Source organism: Squalius cephalus (genome assembly GCF_949319135.1).
Source record: "Squalius cephalus genome assembly, chromosome: 25".
Lineage (NCBI taxonomy): Eukaryota > Metazoa > Chordata > Actinopteri > Cypriniformes > Leuciscidae > Squalius > Squalius cephalus.
The window spans coordinates 8,051,348-8,071,477 of NC_137146.1; the positions used below are offsets into that span (position 1 = coordinate 8,051,348).

Consider the following 20,130-nt stretch of genomic DNA (forward strand, 5'->3'; position numbering starts at 1 on the left):
ACATATGATGATCACAGTTATTTTCAGGATTTTAACAAGGCTTGGTTAACGTTTAGGTCTCCAACTTTTTCTATCATATTTTGGATTTTGTTTTACAGAAATTGAATTAGTCTTTGACAAGAAATGAGGCACTGATTAAGTGACCAAAGAAGCATGTCAAATGAAATGTGTGATGAACAGCTGCGACACAAATAGAAACGCTTAAGCCTGATAGGGGTTTGCTGGAGACTAAGTAAGAAATGCTTAGAAAAACAATCTTTCTGTAGTAAACTGCAAAGACCCCTTGTGTCAGTAAACAGTACATAATGCTAATTTATTCTGAACGGGGTCATGGAAGATTCCTGACCCTAAGGCCACATTTACACCCTCTCTGACATATTAGGTTTCAGATGTGAAACTCTGAGCTTCTTTTTTAGACACACAAATTAGAGCAAGATAGTAATAGTGAATACAGTGAGTACATCAGAGCGAGTAGCTCAGTGGGTACATCGGGACAACATTTCTGGTTAAATGCACTACAAAACTCTATCAATTTCTCTATGCATAATACATCTATTGCTCACAATCTTCTGTTTTAAACTGTTTGAGAATAATTATCATTAGACATTTCCAACCAACTCCAAAGTCTGTCTGGTAGTCAAATGTTAGGTTTGTGTTTTGGGTATTACACATCTACGTAAAAACACACTCTATTGAAAAGCACACACACAAGAATGATAATGATGAAACTCACTTGCATCTGAGTATAGCCTACTTAAGTTGTAGACAGATACAGTTAGTAGTTTACAAGTAGCCTAAATAAAGGAAAGAGCATTACAATAGAGGATTTCTAAACAACTAAATGCAAAAATGCAAATCAATAAAATGTGGGACTGAAATGAACATTATGTAGGTCTTGAGTACTTCCTGTTAAGATTTTGTCCATAATGCAAAAACAAACTAAGAATGTGTTTTTGCTGTTAAAACTGTTAGATGCAGGTTGGTTACCCTGTGGACCTTGCCAAGTAAGACATGTTCCTGGATCAACATACTTTGTTGATAGAGAAACAACATTCCTGTCTGAAGTTTTAGTCCTAACCCTGTCCCACCTATAAACCCAAACCTACCCATAACTTATCCCTAACATCAGAGGGAAATAATAGGTGAATAACACTGATGTAGAAGCACTTAACCCTGGTTTTAAGCCTAAACTTGACATAAACTGTCAATTTGTCTCTCAAATCTGATTGGTTGATTGGTTGATTGGAATGTTGTTCCAGGATCAACAAAGATGTTGATCCAGAAACATGTTGTACTTGGTGAAATCACTTTTACCGACACTGGTCAGTAGAATGGAAAAAAGTGCAAGACTCGTTTTTTAAAATGTTTAACTTCTTTTAACTTGAGCACCGTGTTTTTAGAATGCTGTGTTATGCGCGAGATGCTGCAAAGTACCGTGAGTGCATCGGTTAAAGACGTTCATCTAGTGCTATTAAAACAATGGAAAAGTAAAGCGCAGTGGAAGGGAAAATAACATTGTGTTTGACTTTTCAAAATGTGAAATTACTTTTAATATCCTTTATTAGTGTTATTTACCATCTGCCCAAGCTAAACCTGTTGCAAAAGTAAAAGCCTTTCTTAGTTTGTTGTAATTAGACGTGTTGGAGACAACATGGAACCATCTGGACGGGGAATATGAAGTGCCATTTAGGCAAAAGTAATTGTTATAGTGTGTCACCCCTGTGCTCATGAGCTTGGAAATAAAACCAATCAGTATCTTTAAAATGGGCAACTTCACTTAAGGGTAATGGAAGTGAGAGGTCTCTCTCTCTCTATCGCTCTTTGATCTTCCTCCCTTTCTCATTCCTCTCTTGGCATTCTCTTACCTGGGTGTTGTCAAGTCAAGAAGTGTCAAGTTACTGATTTATCCCATCTCTCTCTCTCTCTCTCTCTCTCTCTCTCTCTCTCTCTCTCTCTCTCTCTCTCTCTCTCTCTCTCTTCCTGCTTCCTCAGGGTCCTCCCGGCCGTGCTGGTCTTCCCGGAGCGGATGGCATGCCAGGACCCCCTGGTACTATGCTGATGTTGCCAGTAAGACCCCTTAATCCTCCAAAAAACCTTCTGCTGCACAAGTTTCATGCATGCATTCAGCAATAATTCATACATTAAAAGAATAATAGGATACTTATTTAGAATATATGATTTTGTAGTAGTTCTTAAAAGTAATTAAAACCCCTCTAAATATTAATTTAGCTGCTTTTTCATATATGTGACCCTGGACCACAAAGCCAGTCACATGGGTCAATTTAGTGAAATTGAGATTTATACATCACCTGAAAGCTGAATTAATAAACTTTTGATTGATGTATGGTTTGTTAGGATAGGACAATATTTGGCCGAGATACAACTATTTGAATATCTGGAATCTGAGGGTGCAAAAATATCTAAACATTGAGTTAAATAAATGTTTTAAATATTTACGGTAGGAAATTTACAAAATATCTTCATGGAACATGATCTTTACTTAATATCCTAATGATTTTTTTCATAAAAGAAAAATCGATAATTTTGACCCATACAATGTATTGTTGGCTTTTGCCACAAATATTCCCTTGCGACTTGTGACTGGTTTTATGATCCAGGGTCACATATAAGTTGAAAATCATTGAAATGGATAATGCTTTTTATATTTGAATGACTTACATTATAGTATAGTATGTAGAGTTATAGGCTACATAATGATACATAAATGCAAATAATGACTGCATACTTTAGAACATATTGTTGTTTTCAAAATGTTTTGAAAATCATCTTAATCCTAATTAAATACTCATAATGTTGCTTTTCATGTTTGATTGACTTAATATTTATAGTATAGTATACAACTGAATTAAGTGTTATATGTAATGATGATAGGCTAAATTCCATCTAAATCCTTATTAAATATTCATAATATTTATTTTTGTATTTGATTAAGTTGGATTGCACAGTATAATATAATATAGTATAAAATGTTGCAATTGCAAGATATGAAAATAATTACTGCATACTTCATTTTAGAAAATATTTTTGTGATTTTAGTAATATTTTTATATTTCTATGTTAGTAGTAGATTTTTAAATATTGAAAACCATCTAAATCCTAATTAAATATTCTTAATTTAGCTTCTTGTATTTGATTAGCCTAGAATTTACAATATATTACAGCATAAAATGTTATAGATAATCAGGACACATAGTGTTATATGTAATGATGGTGACACAAAAATGAAAATAATGACTGCATACTTTTATAAATATTTTTGTGATTTTCGAATTTTATATTAAAAATTGTATATGTTAGAGTAGATTTTAAAGTATTAAAAACCATCTAAATCCCAATTAAATATTCATAATTTAGCTTCTCGTATTTGATTAACCTGGAATTAAAATATATTACAGTATAAAATGTTATAGATAATCAGGACACATATCAAATAATGACAGCATACTTCACTTCTTTAGAGCATATTGTTTAGTAGTTTTCAAACGTATTGAAAATGCCACCTAATAATCCTCATTAAATATTCATAATGTTGCTTTTAGTGTTTGATTGACTTAATATTCATAGTATAGTATATGATGGTGTGAAATGTTTTTTCTAAATGAAAATGATCATTAATACTCTGCTGGTGTTTGACAGTTCCGTTTTGGCGGAGATGGGGAAAAGGGTCCGGTGGTGTCGGCTCAGGAGGCCCAGGCTCAGGCCATTCTGTCCCAGGCCAGGGTGAGTACGAGACCAGGGCCAGGCGAGCAGAATTAAAGGGCCAAATGGCCCCGGAGCTCCAGCCAGCTGTTTGCTAATGGGGGAGGTGGGGGGCTGTTGACTGTTTGTTGGGAAGAGGTGGAGCGATGGGTCAAATGGTGGAGAGGGGATTTGCTCCGGCCTTGTTTGCGCTAAAACAAGAGTGAAATGGAGCAGCACAGGCTGCTTTGACTCATGCGGAGACACTAGTTAAAAATACTAGCAAGGTTCACGACCCGCAGGAGGCCGACCCTGACAGGTGTTGCAGATTAGGGTGAGCGCTCAGATCTGTCCTTGACAAATGCACACACGGCTCCACCTCCTCTGGGTAAAGAGAGTAGATGTTCGCCAGTCGTGATTGATGATTTTGATTTTTTGGTTTGTGTCCGCAGCTCGCCATGAGAGGTCCATCAGGTCCAATGGGTCTCACTGGAAGATCTGGCCCAGTGGTGAGTTTCAATGACCTCATGACCTCTGCAGAAGTCTCACCCAATCAGCCTGCGAATGACCATTTGACAGACTGAAAATATAAGCAATGCAAATTCATGTAATGATTCAAAGTACATCACCACTAATTATATGCAGAACACAATCACTGTCCCATTCATTACACAGCCCTGCATATTCCCAAAAATAATATCAATATGCTGAAAAATATCAGTTTTTCACAAATTAAGAATGAAGATTTTTCCGTTTTATATATACTGTATGTATCAGCTTTAATGCACTTATCAAAAAAAAAAAATTAACAAGGAAGTCAAATGTCAATATTTTAATTGCAAAAAGAATTCAAAATGTGTCTTTTAACTTACAATACTGAAAAGAGTGGAACAATATGTTCAAATGCTTAATTGCAAATACCTTTACATAAACATAAGGATATAAATAAGCTTTTTTCATTAAATATGTAATTTTCTGTCGCTGTTTGCATTTTCTTCAGTCACTGGCCATAATTCTAACCTTGAAATCAGGATCAGGCATAAAATAATGTCATATACAGTATGTGAAAATGGACTGAGAATTGAACAAATAGTTCTTATCCTGGCTTAGAGAAAAATAGGATTCATGTCTTTCAATGTATAATAAAAGACTTCTTCACAGTACGAATGGTTGTCAAAAGCAAAAATGCAATGAAATAAATTTTTTTGAGAAAGTGTGATGTGCTAGAGTGATACAAATCTTGGATTTCATTCAGCAAATATGATATATAATTTTTACAACTCAGATCATCCCACCAAGGTGGACAATGTCCTTGCACAATATCACAATATCTTTTCTTTTACTGCTTATTCAATGAGTAGAGAGGCCAGGTAACCAGATTAATGAACTGTCTGACCTGTTGAAACACGATGGGCCAGTGAGCTCAAGCCTAACCACTTCAGGCGTGAAATGATCCTGCTCAGATAGAACAAAACTAATGACAAAAAACCTAAAATAAGCATGAAAACCACAGTCATGTCATACTTATCCTGCATAACTGACTGAGACTTTGAAAATCACAAGAACTGTTAATGGCTAGTTGCGAATCCTCAGATGTGTCATTTGAAAAGCAGACAAATGAGAATCTTTGAGTTTCCAAATGATTCTGTATGGTAGGGTACAATTTTAGGAATAAACTCTTAAATTATCTTTTAAATTAGCCATAAAAAAACTAGGACTGTCTGTCTGGGATAGCAGCTATTTTAAAATCATCACCAGATGCATGTGGTGCGGTGCTAAGAAAAACAGCAGAACTACTATTTTAACTTCTGTACTTTTATTTTGGGCTTATTTGTATGCTCTAGGAGCGTGCAGAATAATGTGGAATTGTTTATGCTGTGAAAGATTGCCATCTGCTGTTTGGTTGTATATAGTGCAGGCATTTCAATCTTTCTGTAACTGTGTTAAAAATGTGTTGGTTTGGTCTAGTCTTGGTCTAATGCATCTCTCTAATGTCAAACACATTCAGGGTCTTCCAGGTCCTTCTGGACTGAAGGGAGAGAGTGGAGACCCTGGTCCTCAGGTAAGACACAGCGTTGCTCACCACCCATCACCATACAGTCCATAACTACAGAAATACTTACCTAAATAATCATGTATCTTTCCGTCATAGGGTCCAAGGGGTATCCAAGGCCCACCAGGGCAAATGGGAAAATCTGGCAAGAGAGTGAGAGATTTCTCTTTATCTTTCACACACACATATGCATTTCTTAAATTTTGGCCAGTGGATAGATACATTATGGTTCCCAGTAGTATATAATCTCTGATCTCTGTGACAGGGGCGTGCTGGAACCGACGGGGCCCGTGGAATGCCTGGAGAATCTGGATCTAAGGTACAAGAAATATTCTCATCCACATTTATGCCATACTATGCTATTAGAGACAGTATTGTGCCGTTATACAGTATATATATATATATATATTGCTTGACTGTTTTATCTGGTCTTCTTCACAGGGTGACAGAGGTTTTGATGGGCTTCCAGGTCTGCCTGGTGAAAAGGGACACAGGGTGAGTATGAACACATACAGAACAATTCAATAGTACATCAGAGTAAATGATCAGGGTTGTATAGAGGGGGTTGTAAAAAGTAGACGAAGAGGTTCACAACAATTGTCCAGCTTTTGCTAATTTCTGTATTATCTCTTAGGTGCAACTTTGTGGTAACTTTGTATATTGTGTTAAAATAAAATCAGGAAAAAAAATGTATACAATATGCCACAAACAAGTTAGTTTCTTCATATTGCATCATCTCTACTTAGGCTTTGATTTAGCTCAATTATGGGCTTAAATACATTAATTCAAGCTGAATTCTGAATGATTATATTGCCCAATTTGTTTAACTCCCATTTTTGGTAATTTCCCATCCATCCTCACTATAATTTTTCTAAACTTGCTTCCAAACAGGCATATAACACAGCTTATTTTTATCAAAGTATTTTGCGGATTATTATCATAATGCTATTGATTGGCATTTTTATATTTCGCTAAATTTATATTAGCAAAATTGTATATTTCTTTACAATAAATGGCATGTTTTTTAAACAAAAAGTAACAATAATTAAAGGTACATAAGAGCTACATAATTCAATAATTCATCATTATTTTGGTGCATAAAAACTGATTCAGTAATAAGCACCAACAAACAAAAATTCACCTTTATAATAAATATATGGTACTGAGAAGAAGTAGAAAGAGCCTCCTACTTAGGAAACCCTGCAGTAGGGTATTTCCATCCTGTTCCCATCTCAACAAAGGTAATAATTATAGGGATCCAAAATGGCTCCCTAGATCACTTGCAAGCAAAGGTGAAAAGATTATATATTAAGTTAGATGTAATAAAGTTTGATGTCTCTTTATGACAGGGTGAGAATGGTCCTCCTGGTCCCCATGGACCTACCGGAGAAGACGGACCAAGAGTAAGTGCTTTTCTGAATTTTCATCATTTTCATCATTTCATTGGTTCAGCCGTTAGAATTACCATATTCACTTCTTCCTCCTTTTCAGGGAGAAGATGGAGAGATTGGACCAAGAGGACTTGCTGGTGAGAGCGTAAGTGTGTACTTTTTTTTTTTTTTTTAGAAGAAGAAGAAGAAATGTTTTATTTCTAGTTTGCCACCAGGGGGCAGAGACACCCAACATCCTATTATGATTCCTATTAAAATTCAGATGAGAATACTTGCCCTTTTAAATCAGGACCTTTTTATCACTTTTTATCTCAGGGGCCGCGAGGTCTGCTCGGCCCTCGAGGCCCTCCTGGACCTCCTGGACAACCTGTAAGTGATTGAACTTTTAAATTTATAATCTTGTGGATCTCATGCTGATTGCTCGCTTCTAATCTTTCACTATTGATTTCTTCAGGGCATTGCTGGTGTTGATGGTCCACATGGTCCCAAAGGAAACATGGTAAGAGACATGGATCTTGTAAACCTGGCATTTTGTAGATAAAATCAGAGGAGCATGCTGATAATATTGAGTAAATCTCTGTGGGTTTTGAATGTGTTGTGGCCTTGTTGAATCTATAGGCCTAAGACAGACTACTGTGAAGTTTAAATCGCATTACTTACTGCCACAGTAACAACGCTGGTGGATGAATAAACCTTGTGTAACAAAATAGCTCTACATTTAGCGTATCAAATCCGAAACATCTTTTGTTTTTCAGAAACCAAATTATGATGACTAATGAAAACAGCTAATTCAGGATAAATGCTAAGTCATGACCCCTCAGATATATTCTCAGAACTAAACTGATATGCCATGAAAAAGAAGCTACTCTGATGGCAGTTAATCTTGTACAGTAACTAAACACACTTTAAAACTTCGGGTGAACGTACTGTCAAATATGAGAATAGTTTAATCATAAGTAGGCCTACTAGCATTCTCCCAGCTAACAGGGAGTTATAAGCAAACATTCTTCCAGTAACATTAATAGAATGTTCAGTCAGAGTTATTTGGTCTTTAATAATGTTATCAAAATGTTAGCACAAAACTGGACGTAACATTCAGAGGACTTTCAGAAATAATGTTTTCATAACTTAATGGGAATGTTAGCAAAATGTTCTTAAAACATATCCTATTTGTTAGCTGGCCTGAAGCTTACATGGTATAATGGCCTGCCACCTTTAATAATAATAATCATTTTGTCAGCATCGTGTTCACCATATTAATGTTTTAGCATCATATTTGCATTAGAAATATATAGACCAGGGTCATATAGCAAATAAAGCTCACATGTCAACACAAACAGAAATATATTAAACATTGCTGGATATCTGACATATTCAGGGTGCAGTTGACGCAAAGCATCTTTTTCTCTTGAACAGGGACCCCAGGGAGAGCCGGGCCCTCCTGGACAGCAGGGAATCCCAGGAACACAGGTGAGTACAAACACACACTTCAGACACACAACCTTGCAGGTTCTACTAGCATTGAGTATTGAGTATTGAGAATTGAGCAAGATCCAGTTTGGTTGACTTTGGATCACTGCAATTTATTTTTTTATTTTGTTCCCAAGGTCCTGGAAATGTCACCGAAATTAATCAAACCTTAAAGGTCATTAAAAAGTCATGGGGATTACATTTTTTTTTGTCTAAATTATATCTTAGGAGCAATCCCTCTAATATCTTAATATTTTGAAAAGAAAGTATGGTCTTTTGTGTTAAATTAAAAGAAAAAAAAAACAGTAAAGTAAAAAAGTGTAAAAAATAATATATATATTAGTATATAGAAAATATATATTATTATATATTAAAATAAATATGTTTCATTAAATCTTTATTTATACACTAAATTACATATATTAATTGCCACACAAACATGCTAGTTTCGTCATATTTCATTCTCTCTACATTTAAACTCTACATTCTTACAAAGAAACGGTAAGTAACACTGAATTAAACCGGAAATTTTGAAGTGGAAAATGCACTCTAGCAATCTGTTTAATTTATAACTTCAAAAAATATTTTTTTGCAGTGTACGATGGCTTTGATTTTGCTCAATTATGGGCTGAGTTCTGAATTATTATTCAGCCCAATTCATGAAACTTTTTTTTTTTATCATTTCTCATCACCATCATAATTTTTCAATCTTACTTCCGAATGGCTTTGTCGCACTGAATCTCAGAGGGCACGATGAAATGATCTGAAATATTTCTGTAAGCCTCTGCTCGGCCCAGAGGAAGTGGCCAGCTGAAAGCGTCTCATTCATAACGCCCCACCTGCAGCGGTCCAATCAGAGCAGGGAGATCAAATTTCCCTGGACAGCACACACACTCTTACATTCACAAATACACAGAATCAGACACTGTAAACACACACATAGTAATCACGTGTGTACGCACACACTCTTCAAGCACAACTGTGCAAACACGATTGACCCTGCCAACACACACACAGGGACAATACAATACGTCTATTATTGGGTGTAAGTCATTGGAAAAGACTCCTCTTTACCACACACCTATCCCTCTATCCCCCCCCCCCCCCTCCCCGCTGCCATGGCAACAAAGCTTGACGTTTGCTGTCTGTTTTCTGTTGTACAGGGTCTTCCAGGTCCGCAAGGCCCTATCGGACCGCCTGGAGAAAAAGTATGTTTTCTATCATTTTCATGCATATCGTTCTCAAGAGAAAAGAATGAGACCAAAAAGAAAGATTATCCAACATATCATGGTGATATAAAGCTTTAGATAATATTGTTGGTTCTTTATTACTTATCCCTTATATTTGTTTTTGTTTTTTTGCTCCTTTGCTTTGGATAAATGAATAAATGCAAATGTTAAATGTAGCTTCAGTGCAGGATAGATCATACATCATTGGAACATGCATTTACTTCTGTAGCATTCATTTTCGAGCGTACTTCCTTTTTCATAAGACAGATGGATCATGATTCAGAGGATGTTTTTTCCTGTAGGGCATCTGTGAAATCCTTCTTAATCCAATCGAAGTTCTTTTTCTCTGTCTCTTCATTCAGGGTCCTCATGGAAGGTCTGGTTTGCCTGGATTGCCTGGTGCAGATGGACCTCCTGTAAGTATCAGTGATACTAATATACCAAGTGATTCATGCCTACTAAACTACTGATAGGAGATGATTGAAATACATTTCACAGTATCATTACTTTAAAAGTAATGTGCTACAATATTGCATTACTTCCTTAAAAAGTAACTAATTATAAGTAGTTAACTAAGTAGTTACTTGTTATGGAAAGTAATAAGTTACGTTACATTTGTGTTACTTTTTCTCACCTGGGCTAGGCTTGCTTGTTTTGTTTTTTAATAATAGACATAAAAAGTTACATTTTTTGGCAAATGTAAAGACCCTTTTACACCCAAAGTGAAATAAATAAAGCTGATGGAAATGCAAATTCACTCCTGTACAGTAGAGGGCGCAGCTCAGACAAACCTTTCAGCTGTGCTGCCATTTTAGATTGCTGAACAATATGACACAGGAAAGAAAGTTCAACTGCACTCTGATTTCATTTTGAGGAATTCTGAATCTGTTTTTGTGCTAGCGAAATGAGTAAATGCAGATTACAATAACCATCATGTTTACACAGCGCACACAACGCCTCTGCACTTACTCCTGATTTCTCTCAACAAGAGGACAGGAGAGGTGTCAGTCAATAAATGAGAAAACAAAGTATTCAGTACTCAGTAGTAACTCAGAATATTTTGTTGTACATTTAAAAGTAATGCATTACTTTACTAGTTACTTGAAAAAAAGTAATCTGATTATGTAACTTGAGTTACTTGTAATATGTTGTCTACAAAACTGAGCATCATAGCAGAGAAAATGTGTTTTGTGACTCTTTATAGCAATCTTTGAGAACTACTAGACACTAAACAGTCAGCTGTCACTTTATAATAAATATCTGTCTTTATTCTACAGGGACATCCTGGTAAAGAGGGCCCACCTGGAGAGAAAGGAGCTTTGGTAAGCTAACACATTTTTTGGGAGTATTTACACTAAATATGTCTTGATCAATTGGATTAATTTTTTTATATATATTTTTTTTTACTATCAGTTTATTATCAGTTAGCTATCAGACCAGTAAAACTGCAAAAGTGAACAAATAATAATTTTTTGATTGAGTATGTTTTTTGTTAACTGCCTTTATTATACATTATACATTTAGTGTCAATTAGGAAGTTTGAATGCTTAATTCAATTTCAGTTTAAGAAGTCAGTGTTTGAAAGTTTTTGATCTGTGTTTAGCTATAAACCTCTTGCAAGGTTACTTCAGGCATGGATTTTCATTCCTCGCCACACACATTTTATAATTTTTCAATGTTGTCATTTTCAGGGCCAGCCTGGTCCCCAGGGCCCCATCGGCTATCCTGGCCCTCGCGGTGTGAAGGTAAAGCAGTTTTTGTGTTTGATAGAGATTTATTGGTGTGCGATGAGTTCGTGAGCTTTGCTTGATCACATGCTATCGGTCTTATAGGGTGCTGACGGCGTTCGTGGTCTGAAGGGAGGCAAAGGAGAGAAGGTATGCATAAATCCACATCTTCTCTAAAAGAAGATAGGCGTCATGCTGTACCCTCAGCTTGACGTTATAACTTGTATTAAGAATCACTGCAATGACATACTGGTCAGTAAATCTGCATAAAAAGAGTTCAATAGCTACTACACATTCTGTCCACTTAAACATCACATCATAAGTGCTGTTTAATCATGCAGAGAGAGTGTCATAACACTTATTCAAGACACAAAATCACTCCATCACCATTAAGTACATCCAGATCCACACACACCTCTTCTTTCCCCTTTTCAAAAGCCATCAACACATTTCGAAATGAATGCTAATCAGATTGCAGTCTCAAATGTTTGACAATGATACTCAATTGACGGTTGAGTTGCAGTGCCATCATGACAAAAACTGAGTGTGTCCATATCCACATAAATAAAGCATGAGTTGAGTTGACAATGCAGGTAATGTGGTCACAAAGTTGCATCTTGCAAATGAATGTGAAAGATTCAGGCTGAAGCTTAGTGACAGAAAATGAGAATTCAATCATAAATCATAACAATTAGCATACTTTTCTCCATATTCACATTATTGTTCCTTCCAGACTGAATACAAGTAATTGATAGTGTTGCTGTACTGCTTTGTTGTCAGCAGATGGGGGTCTAGTACAACTCCAAAGAATTGATTGTTGTATTTATATGCAGAAACTATGGCTTCATCACTATATGTTTTCCATAATGTATTTTCTTCTCATCCTACTTTTCAGGGTGAGGATGGTTTCCCGGGTTTCAAGGGAGACATGGGTCTCAAAGGCGACAGGGTAAATAAACAGCCTCTAGCCTTGCTGGCTTCCAGCCCAAGCTAATTTTACCCTATGAAGGGCTGCACTGATTGGGTTATTTTCTGTGTATGTTCAGGGTGAACTTGGATTGGCTGGACCCCGAGGTGAGGATGGACCGGAGGGCCCGAAGGGTCGTTCGGGCCCCAACGGTGAATCTGGACCCCTAGGACCTGCTGGAGAAAAGGTACACTGCTTGTTGATTTCGGTTTACTGTGATTAGTTGATTAGAGAGGCGTGGAGAATCAGGGAGTGATGCGGAGTTTGTGTTTTGAATATTAATATTAAATTAGATTTTTGTTTGTCCAAAGATGTTTCTGCACTAATGATCTTTGACTTGTTTTCCTCCAGGGCAAACTTGGTGTTCCGGGATTGCCTGGCTATCCAGGACGTCAAGGGCCAAAGGTATGCACTTATATTGAACATGACACCTGTTTGTGCATCACGATTGTTTCACTTATGAGCTAAACAACAACTTGGCTCATTAGCATGAACTAATGCCCACCTGAGAATGCATTATGCATGCTGCTCCGAGTAAGGCTCTTTTAAAATGAGCAGCTCATGCCAGGATTGTTCCCTGTGCTGTTGTGGATGCTGGTCACGCAGGCAGCGAGGAGAACTCTGAGCACAGATGCATGTGTCAGACCTCGGTGCCTTTCATCAACAACAGCATCAGCTGTAACAGCAGTACCCAATCTGGTTCAAGCCAGCCCCAAATTAGACCTTAAGTGGTCTTGGAGGTCTGGAAACCTTCTATAATGTTGACGTCATTACAGGCAGCTAGTTGGTAAAATGGAAAGACTGAGTTTTAGTTCACAATATTGTGCATTGCTTGGTAAATCTGTAAGTGCATTGTACATGTATGGTCATTTTTCATTAATAATCAGTTATTTTTGTCAATCAAAAATATCTAAACATCCTAAAACTAAGTAGCAAAACTGCACAAGATAAAAAGCTGCTTTAAGGTAATGACTTGTTTTCTGAGAATATTCAATTTTTTAAATATGTTCTAAATGTCAATTACTCAAGCCTCATGTCGTTCCAAACCTGTAAGACTTTTGTTTTTCTCCAAAACACAAATAAAGATATTTTTAATTAAATCTGAGTGATTTCTGTCATATGCAACTCACACTTTCTCGCTTCAAAAAGTTCACGAAGAGATATGATTTGGGCGGTTAAGTCCAAATTTTCTGAAGACTTGATCATTTAATATGATGAACAAATTGAATTTAGGCTTTTATTCATATGTAAATATTGACCAGCAAACATAAACAAGCTCAATCGTACTAGCTTGATGTGCGAGAACAAACCTCACTGGTTCTTGTAGAAGCTCAAATGTGCTGCCTAATGAGAATGAACCTCATTGGTTCTTTCACGTCAAGCGAACATGCTTTAGCTTTGGTTTACCACAACTGATGTGTGCGTAAATTAATGTTTATATGTGAATAAAAGCCTAAATTAAATTCGTTCATCATATAAAGCGATCATGTCTCTTCAGAAAATTTTGACTAAATCGCTCAATTCATACGGATTAGTTTTACAATCTCTTTATGAACTTTTTGAAGTGTCAAAGTGGTAGTTGCGTAGCTGTCAATGGAGGGACAGAAAGCTCTCAGATTTGATTAAAATACTTCATTTGTGTTTCAAAGATGAACAAAAGCCTATACGGGTTTGGAACGAAATGAGGGTGAGTAAATGATGACAGAATCCTAATTTTTGGGTGAACTAACCTTTGAGCCACTGACTTTTATTATAGTTTTTTTGTGAATTCATGTGCCAAACATGCTTCTGCATGCAGATGTGTCTGCCATCTTAAAAAGATATTATAAAGACAACAGTATCAAGATTTGTAAATATTAACATTTATGTAATATTTATTAACATGAATGATTTTTTTTTTTTTTTTGAAAAAAAAAATTCCCAGTTTTTTGTTTTTTTTTCTGAACTTTTCAGCAGACCACTCCATTTAACATACTATATTATAAAATGTTACTATGCTACTCTATCAAAACCTCACTCTGTAAGTTTGCATGTCCCGATTTACTCGACAGTCTCAACCAGTGGCGTGAGGTTCTGTTTCTCAGTCTTATGGCAGAGTGTTCGGGAAACCTAATTCACTATTTTTGCAGTTCCTTTTGGTGCCGATAGTAGAGTAGAAATTACACCTTTAATGCTTATCTTGAATTGACTGGAATAATATGGAAAAAAGCCCAGTCCTAGCAGTCTCGTAAATCCGCTTCTATTTAGCAGCATTAACGAACGACAGACAAGTGATGTGATTACAAGCACTTTGACATGCCATCATCTCTGGAATGGATTCAAACAGTCTGCCAACTCTCAAATTATCATGAAGTGCACTTTTGAAGACCAGCCATCACTGTCTGAGTGGTTACTCGCTTCAGAGTTGTGGCATTGTTTTATAGAGTGTCATTGCTTATTCGTCAGTGTCTCACCTTTACAGTTTCATAATATCTTTTATGGTAAATCAAACCTGATTTCTGCAGGGCAGAGGAAATAGAAATGTATGTGTATACCAGTGTATTGATTTTCTTTCTTGAATGCTTATACTGCTGCCAGGATTGAGGAACGTGGGTAAGCTGTTTTTAATTTACTGCACTGAGAATGAGAGAAAGAAACTGACAGGTAGTGAGAATGAGAGCGATTAAGACTCATGACTCTTAATCTTAACTATGTTTGGTTGTTTATCTGACTGAGTGGCCATTTGTTTTCGTCCAACAACTGTTGTTTTGGTTGATTATATCGTCCTTCATCCTTGGTGAACCCTGTTGTATTTCCAAACTGACAAGCGATCCCTTCCCGAGCTCTCCTGTCTTGTGCAAACAAAACAAGGAAACTGATAATCGAGATCGACCTTGTTTATCTTACGCATTCAAATCTACCGCTCGCTGAATTATGATTCTTAGAAAAAAGCTTGCCTACAGTTGGGACAAAGCAGTCTCACAGCTATTTAAAACTCTACAGTGGAAGTAGCAAAGCCAAAGATGCTAATGCTAACAGATTGTAATGGCATTTAACTGTCGGAATCAGTAGGAGAGTCGGGACTCTTGGAGTTCATCCCTCATTAATATGCAGGTCTTGCTGCCTTCCCTTCCTCCCTTAAGTCTTTTTCTTTGATTTGCAGGGTTCGACCGGTTTCCCCGGATTCCCAGGAGCCAACGGAGAGAAAGGAGCCAGGGTGAGATGAATTCTTCCAACCTGCTTTGTGTGAAGTGCACACTGCATTATAACAAACACATGAAAAAGGCTGATTGATTCCTTTTATGAAAGGATTTGTATGATGACTTTGTACAAAAACATGGACACGAATCAATACCTGACAACAAAAGATGCTAGAATGATTGTGTTCTTCACATGATTTAACGATGATCACGCATCTGGAAAACTATTCACTTTCAGAAAGTATGCAAAAGTTCATGAATCCATTAAGTCAAAGGTCATCTCTGAATTCTCCTTTACATTTACTTTTACATGTAGGCTATAGTTACTTTTTCTGTTCATGTTTACCTTTACATTTGCCTTTGCATTTACCTTCACACTTACCATAAATTTACCTTGCACTAGTATGCACTATGCAGTAAAATCGAAGTAGTTTCATTAAAATTTGTTTCCACCTGTTAAATTGAGTCCAGATAAATTCCACTGACTGAAACTATTCAGTGCCTGATTAGAAATCTTATAAAGTCACTTTATGATGTACAGGTATGTTGTCTAAACTATATTATTATGGCCATTAATGACATTTAAATTATATTTAGCTTATAACAGTAAATAACCAGAGCTGTAGATTAAATTAAATGTTGTTTTGGTTTTTTAGTTAGCTTTTCTTTTTTCAAGCTACCGCTCAGTCTACCAGCTTAGCATACTAGGCCGACTAACCTACAAGCTTAGCTTATCCCCTATGCAAATTATGTTTTTAAATTACATTTTATTTTGTTTTGTTTTATTGGCTATCACTTTCAACACTAAAAAATGACCCCATTAAGAGAGTTAGCAATGTTGTGCTAAAGAGAGCCTGTGGTTTACTGTGTAAAATTCCACTTACATTTAAATGCATTTTGTTTATCAAAGCAATGGATAAGTGTATACTTCTATATTTCTTAAGCAGTATGCTGAGTAAGTATTTAATGTAAACCTGAAGCACTAACAAGAGCGAAATACCTGTACCAATACAGCGGCATTGCTTGATATTAGTTAAATAGATGGAAACTATTGTTGACTGAAATTGCATATACAGAAAAAAAACACTGACTCTGTGTACAGTACATCACGCTCTGCAAGCCCATATATGGTATAGAAAGGGTAAATGGTGGTGACCACCGGGGAAAACTAATCAAGTATTTCCTTTGAGAGATTCTCATCTATTATTGTAGTGGGAAATGCTCTCAATTGGAAACAAATTCATGGGAAACCTCTCAGTGAAAAAGCAATGTGCTTTAAGCATTTATGATTATTCATAATTAAATGTCAAGTTAGCTGCAATTTTTCAGAGTGTTTAGATCGTGTGCAAAATGCCAGTGTATTTGTGTATGTTTGTGTGCTTTTACTACACCTCATCTGATACAAATATTGCTGTGGCTCCCAGAAATCCTAGGGGAAAGTTTCCAATGCTTGTTTTCCCCTGTACACACTGCCATCTCATCTTGGCAAAAAAGAACGGCAGCAGCTGCAGCGATTGGATTTGCTTTGTGTAGCTATTGAATTCACTCTCAATTTTTACCACACTCATTTTTCTTTCTTTTCAAAGGGGGTGGCAGGGAAATCTGGTCCAAGAGGGCAAAGAGGTCCGACGGTATGTACCGCTTCAGCACTTACCCAATCACCTTCCATTTCCACTTAAATTTGCATTACAATAATAAGCGTTTATGCTGAATTTAATTATGCAAGTCACCAAGTCCTAATTGTTCTGAATTTTTAGGGTCCCCGTGGCTCGCGCGGTGCCAGAGGCCCAACGGGAAAACCAGGCCCTAAGGTAGGCTACTACTTCCTTCAGACTGTGCTTGTGTCAATCACTTTCATTGCACAGTCCTTATGCTTCACCTCTCTTATTATCCCACAGGGCACAGCAGGCAACGACGGTCCACCTGGTCCACCCGGAGAGAGAGTAAGTGCCACCAAAAAAGCAATGCAGCAGAAAACATTGTCCTCCCATCATTCTATCTCCAGTGAGATGGTGTACGGCTTGAAGCGCTCTGAGAGGGTGCTTTTGCAGGAAGCACAGTGAGGATTAGCTCAGCATGTGGGTGCACTCCAGATAAGAGGACTTACCACTAGACCTATGTTTTCGTCTGGAAGCTATTATAGATTTATGAAGATCTCTTGAGCATTAGACCACTGGAAGGCTGTTGTCCAAGGCTCACATCATTTGAAATCTGATGTTGTACTGTGTATATCCGCTGTGTAATCCTGTTTTCGTTTTTTCCTCTATTTTTTCAGTGTTTTCCTCTTTATTTATTCCAGTTTTCAGTCTGAATCTGTAGGATTTTTTAAGCTTGTCAAAAGCCTGTTGACTGTACCTACATTGTACTTTCAACATAGTTTCAACTTATAATATTTTATTGATGCTTTCAAATATGAGTTTTTATAAATGTTGCTGAGTTTATAAAACAAATGATCAGGTCAGATAAACATTCACTTCTAGCACACATTTCTGATTCTGATAACCTTCTTTATACAGTATATAGATATTCTGAAACATGTTCAAACAATCTGTCCTACTTTATTAAGTAAGACCAAGGAAAGGAGTAGGCTTTTCACCAAATATACTTATTTTGTATGGTCTGTTCCAGGGACCTCAAGGGCCCCAGGGTCCCGTTGGTTTCTCAGGACCAAAGGGCCCCCCTGTAAGTATCTGTTTTTGCTACAGTATTATCCATGCTGTTTTATATGCTAATAAGTGTAATTTACAATATACCACCACATTTTGTATTTTAGGGACCACCTGGAAAGGATGGGCTGCCCGGTCACCCTGGCCAGCGGGGAGAAACTGTAAGTGTTTCCAATCAATCACGTTTATAGATCTGCTGCCCAAATAGCAGTATCTAAATGATAACCTATAGCAGACATCACTGATCAGGTGCTCGAGCATCTGGGAAGAGAGGCTAAGCATGTTAAAAGAAGCAACTAGGAACTGAATGAGCGTTCTTCCTCTGAGTTATGTGTAAACCTGAAGGAGTTATGGAGATTCTGTCTGATCCAGCCAGAGGCTTTATTAATAACTACGTGACCCAGTGGGAGATGTTTATCACATTTAAGAGCAATAAACCTGTGAAGGACTGCAGCTACATATTTTGCCCAGGAAATTCTGTCATATAAATTATTGTTGTACTTGATGGTCCATTGACGATAGATGGATGGATGGATGAATATATATGTATATATCTATATATATCTATATATATAGATATGTAGATAGATAGATTTATTGCTGTGATTTTTCCCCCTAGGGTTTCCAAGGCAAAACTGGCCCGCCAGGACCTGGAGGTGTTGTTGGACCACAGGTAGGCGTTCATGTTTTCACAGCATTTATTACTGTATTCTCATTTGAGCTAAGCAGGAAGACCATGCCTTTCAATATCACTCAAATATATCTGTAATGGCCTGAAAGGGTCCAACAGGAGAAACCGGCCCTATTGGTGAGAGAGGACATCCTGGACCCCCTGGTCCTCCCGGAGAGCAAGGTCTCCCAGGCGCTGGTGGGAAAGAAGGTGCAAAGGTAAATTACTTTCATGTTTACATGACTTTTAGCCGAACTGGCATACAGAATTTAGAGAATCAGAAAATATTTTGGAATCTCAATAGCTCAGCTATTATTCAGCCCCTTCTTATTGGAAAACTATTAAAACTAATAACAAAAGCAAAGTGCCTAGCAAACAAGTAACGTCAAATGAACTAAAAATGATTGATTATGACCCACATTTATTTTTTCTTTGACAAAAAAAAAGAGCCAGTAAACATCAATTTGTTGACCAAAAACCCGATCTGTCCAAGTGCATCCAAGTTTACCAGCTCTATAGCATCAGTACTGTGGAAAATTGTTGAATTTCCTTTCTAAATAGAGTCTAAATTGTTAGTAGGAGACGTGGCTTCTAAAAGCTAAACTCAACTTCTCTGAGGTGTCCAGCCTTCCTGTCTCGGTTTCAATTCCTGTCACTCCTCAACGGAGACACTTTAATCAGCTTGATCGGCTCACTTTAGACAGTCTGTCAGACATGAGTGAACAGCCCAGAGGCAGAGTATGCTGCTGAAGTCTGAGTGGTCAGACTCACGGTCCTTTGGTCATTTTCCTGATTTTGCTCTTTTGTTTCCTCTTCTTATTAGACATATGACACTTTCAGTGGTCCAATCAAAATGCAGAGACGCTGAGGTCAAGTGGAGATTGTCTTTCAAAGGGCTAAAACTGTAAAACTCAAAATTCACTCTTGAGCCTCACTCAGGCAGGCACGTATGATTGCAGTTTACTGCATTTGCCGGCCCCTTAAGACACATTTATTATTGTTATTACTTTTTTAGGCAGGCTTGCATTAATTGTGCTGAAATATTACCTACCACCGCTAGGGCTTCATGAACAGAAGTT

General features: G+C 37.0%; 1 protein-coding gene across 1 annotated transcript in view; it reads left to right on the plus strand.

The window, feature by feature from the left end:
• col11a1a (collagen, type XI, alpha 1a) overlaps positions 1-20,130 on the plus strand; it is a 71,081-nt gene that overhangs the window by 24,705 nt on the left and 26,246 nt on the right. The window contains exons 12-39 of the mRNA XM_079863264.1: positions 1,993-2,067; positions 3,658-3,741; positions 4,152-4,208; positions 5,708-5,761; positions 5,852-5,905; positions 6,018-6,071; positions 6,194-6,247; positions 7,102-7,155; positions 7,244-7,288; positions 7,459-7,512; positions 7,598-7,642; positions 8,560-8,613; positions 9,777-9,821; positions 10,205-10,258; positions 11,120-11,164; positions 11,534-11,587; positions 11,675-11,719; positions 12,465-12,518; positions 12,616-12,723; positions 12,888-12,941; positions 15,679-15,732; positions 17,302-17,346; positions 17,473-17,526; positions 17,614-17,658; positions 18,344-18,397; positions 18,489-18,542; positions 19,001-19,054; positions 19,162-19,269. Of these exons, the coding sequence (XP_079719390.1) occupies positions 1,993-2,067; positions 3,658-3,741; positions 4,152-4,208; positions 5,708-5,761; positions 5,852-5,905; positions 6,018-6,071; positions 6,194-6,247; positions 7,102-7,155; positions 7,244-7,288; positions 7,459-7,512; positions 7,598-7,642; positions 8,560-8,613; positions 9,777-9,821; positions 10,205-10,258; positions 11,120-11,164; positions 11,534-11,587; positions 11,675-11,719; positions 12,465-12,518; positions 12,616-12,723; positions 12,888-12,941; positions 15,679-15,732; positions 17,302-17,346; positions 17,473-17,526; positions 17,614-17,658; positions 18,344-18,397; positions 18,489-18,542; positions 19,001-19,054; positions 19,162-19,269 (1,611 nt within the window). The remainder of the gene's footprint in view (positions 1-1,992; positions 2,068-3,657; positions 3,742-4,151; positions 4,209-5,707; positions 5,762-5,851; positions 5,906-6,017; positions 6,072-6,193; positions 6,248-7,101; positions 7,156-7,243; positions 7,289-7,458; positions 7,513-7,597; positions 7,643-8,559; positions 8,614-9,776; positions 9,822-10,204; positions 10,259-11,119; positions 11,165-11,533; positions 11,588-11,674; positions 11,720-12,464; positions 12,519-12,615; positions 12,724-12,887; positions 12,942-15,678; positions 15,733-17,301; positions 17,347-17,472; positions 17,527-17,613; positions 17,659-18,343; positions 18,398-18,488; positions 18,543-19,000; positions 19,055-19,161; positions 19,270-20,130) is intronic.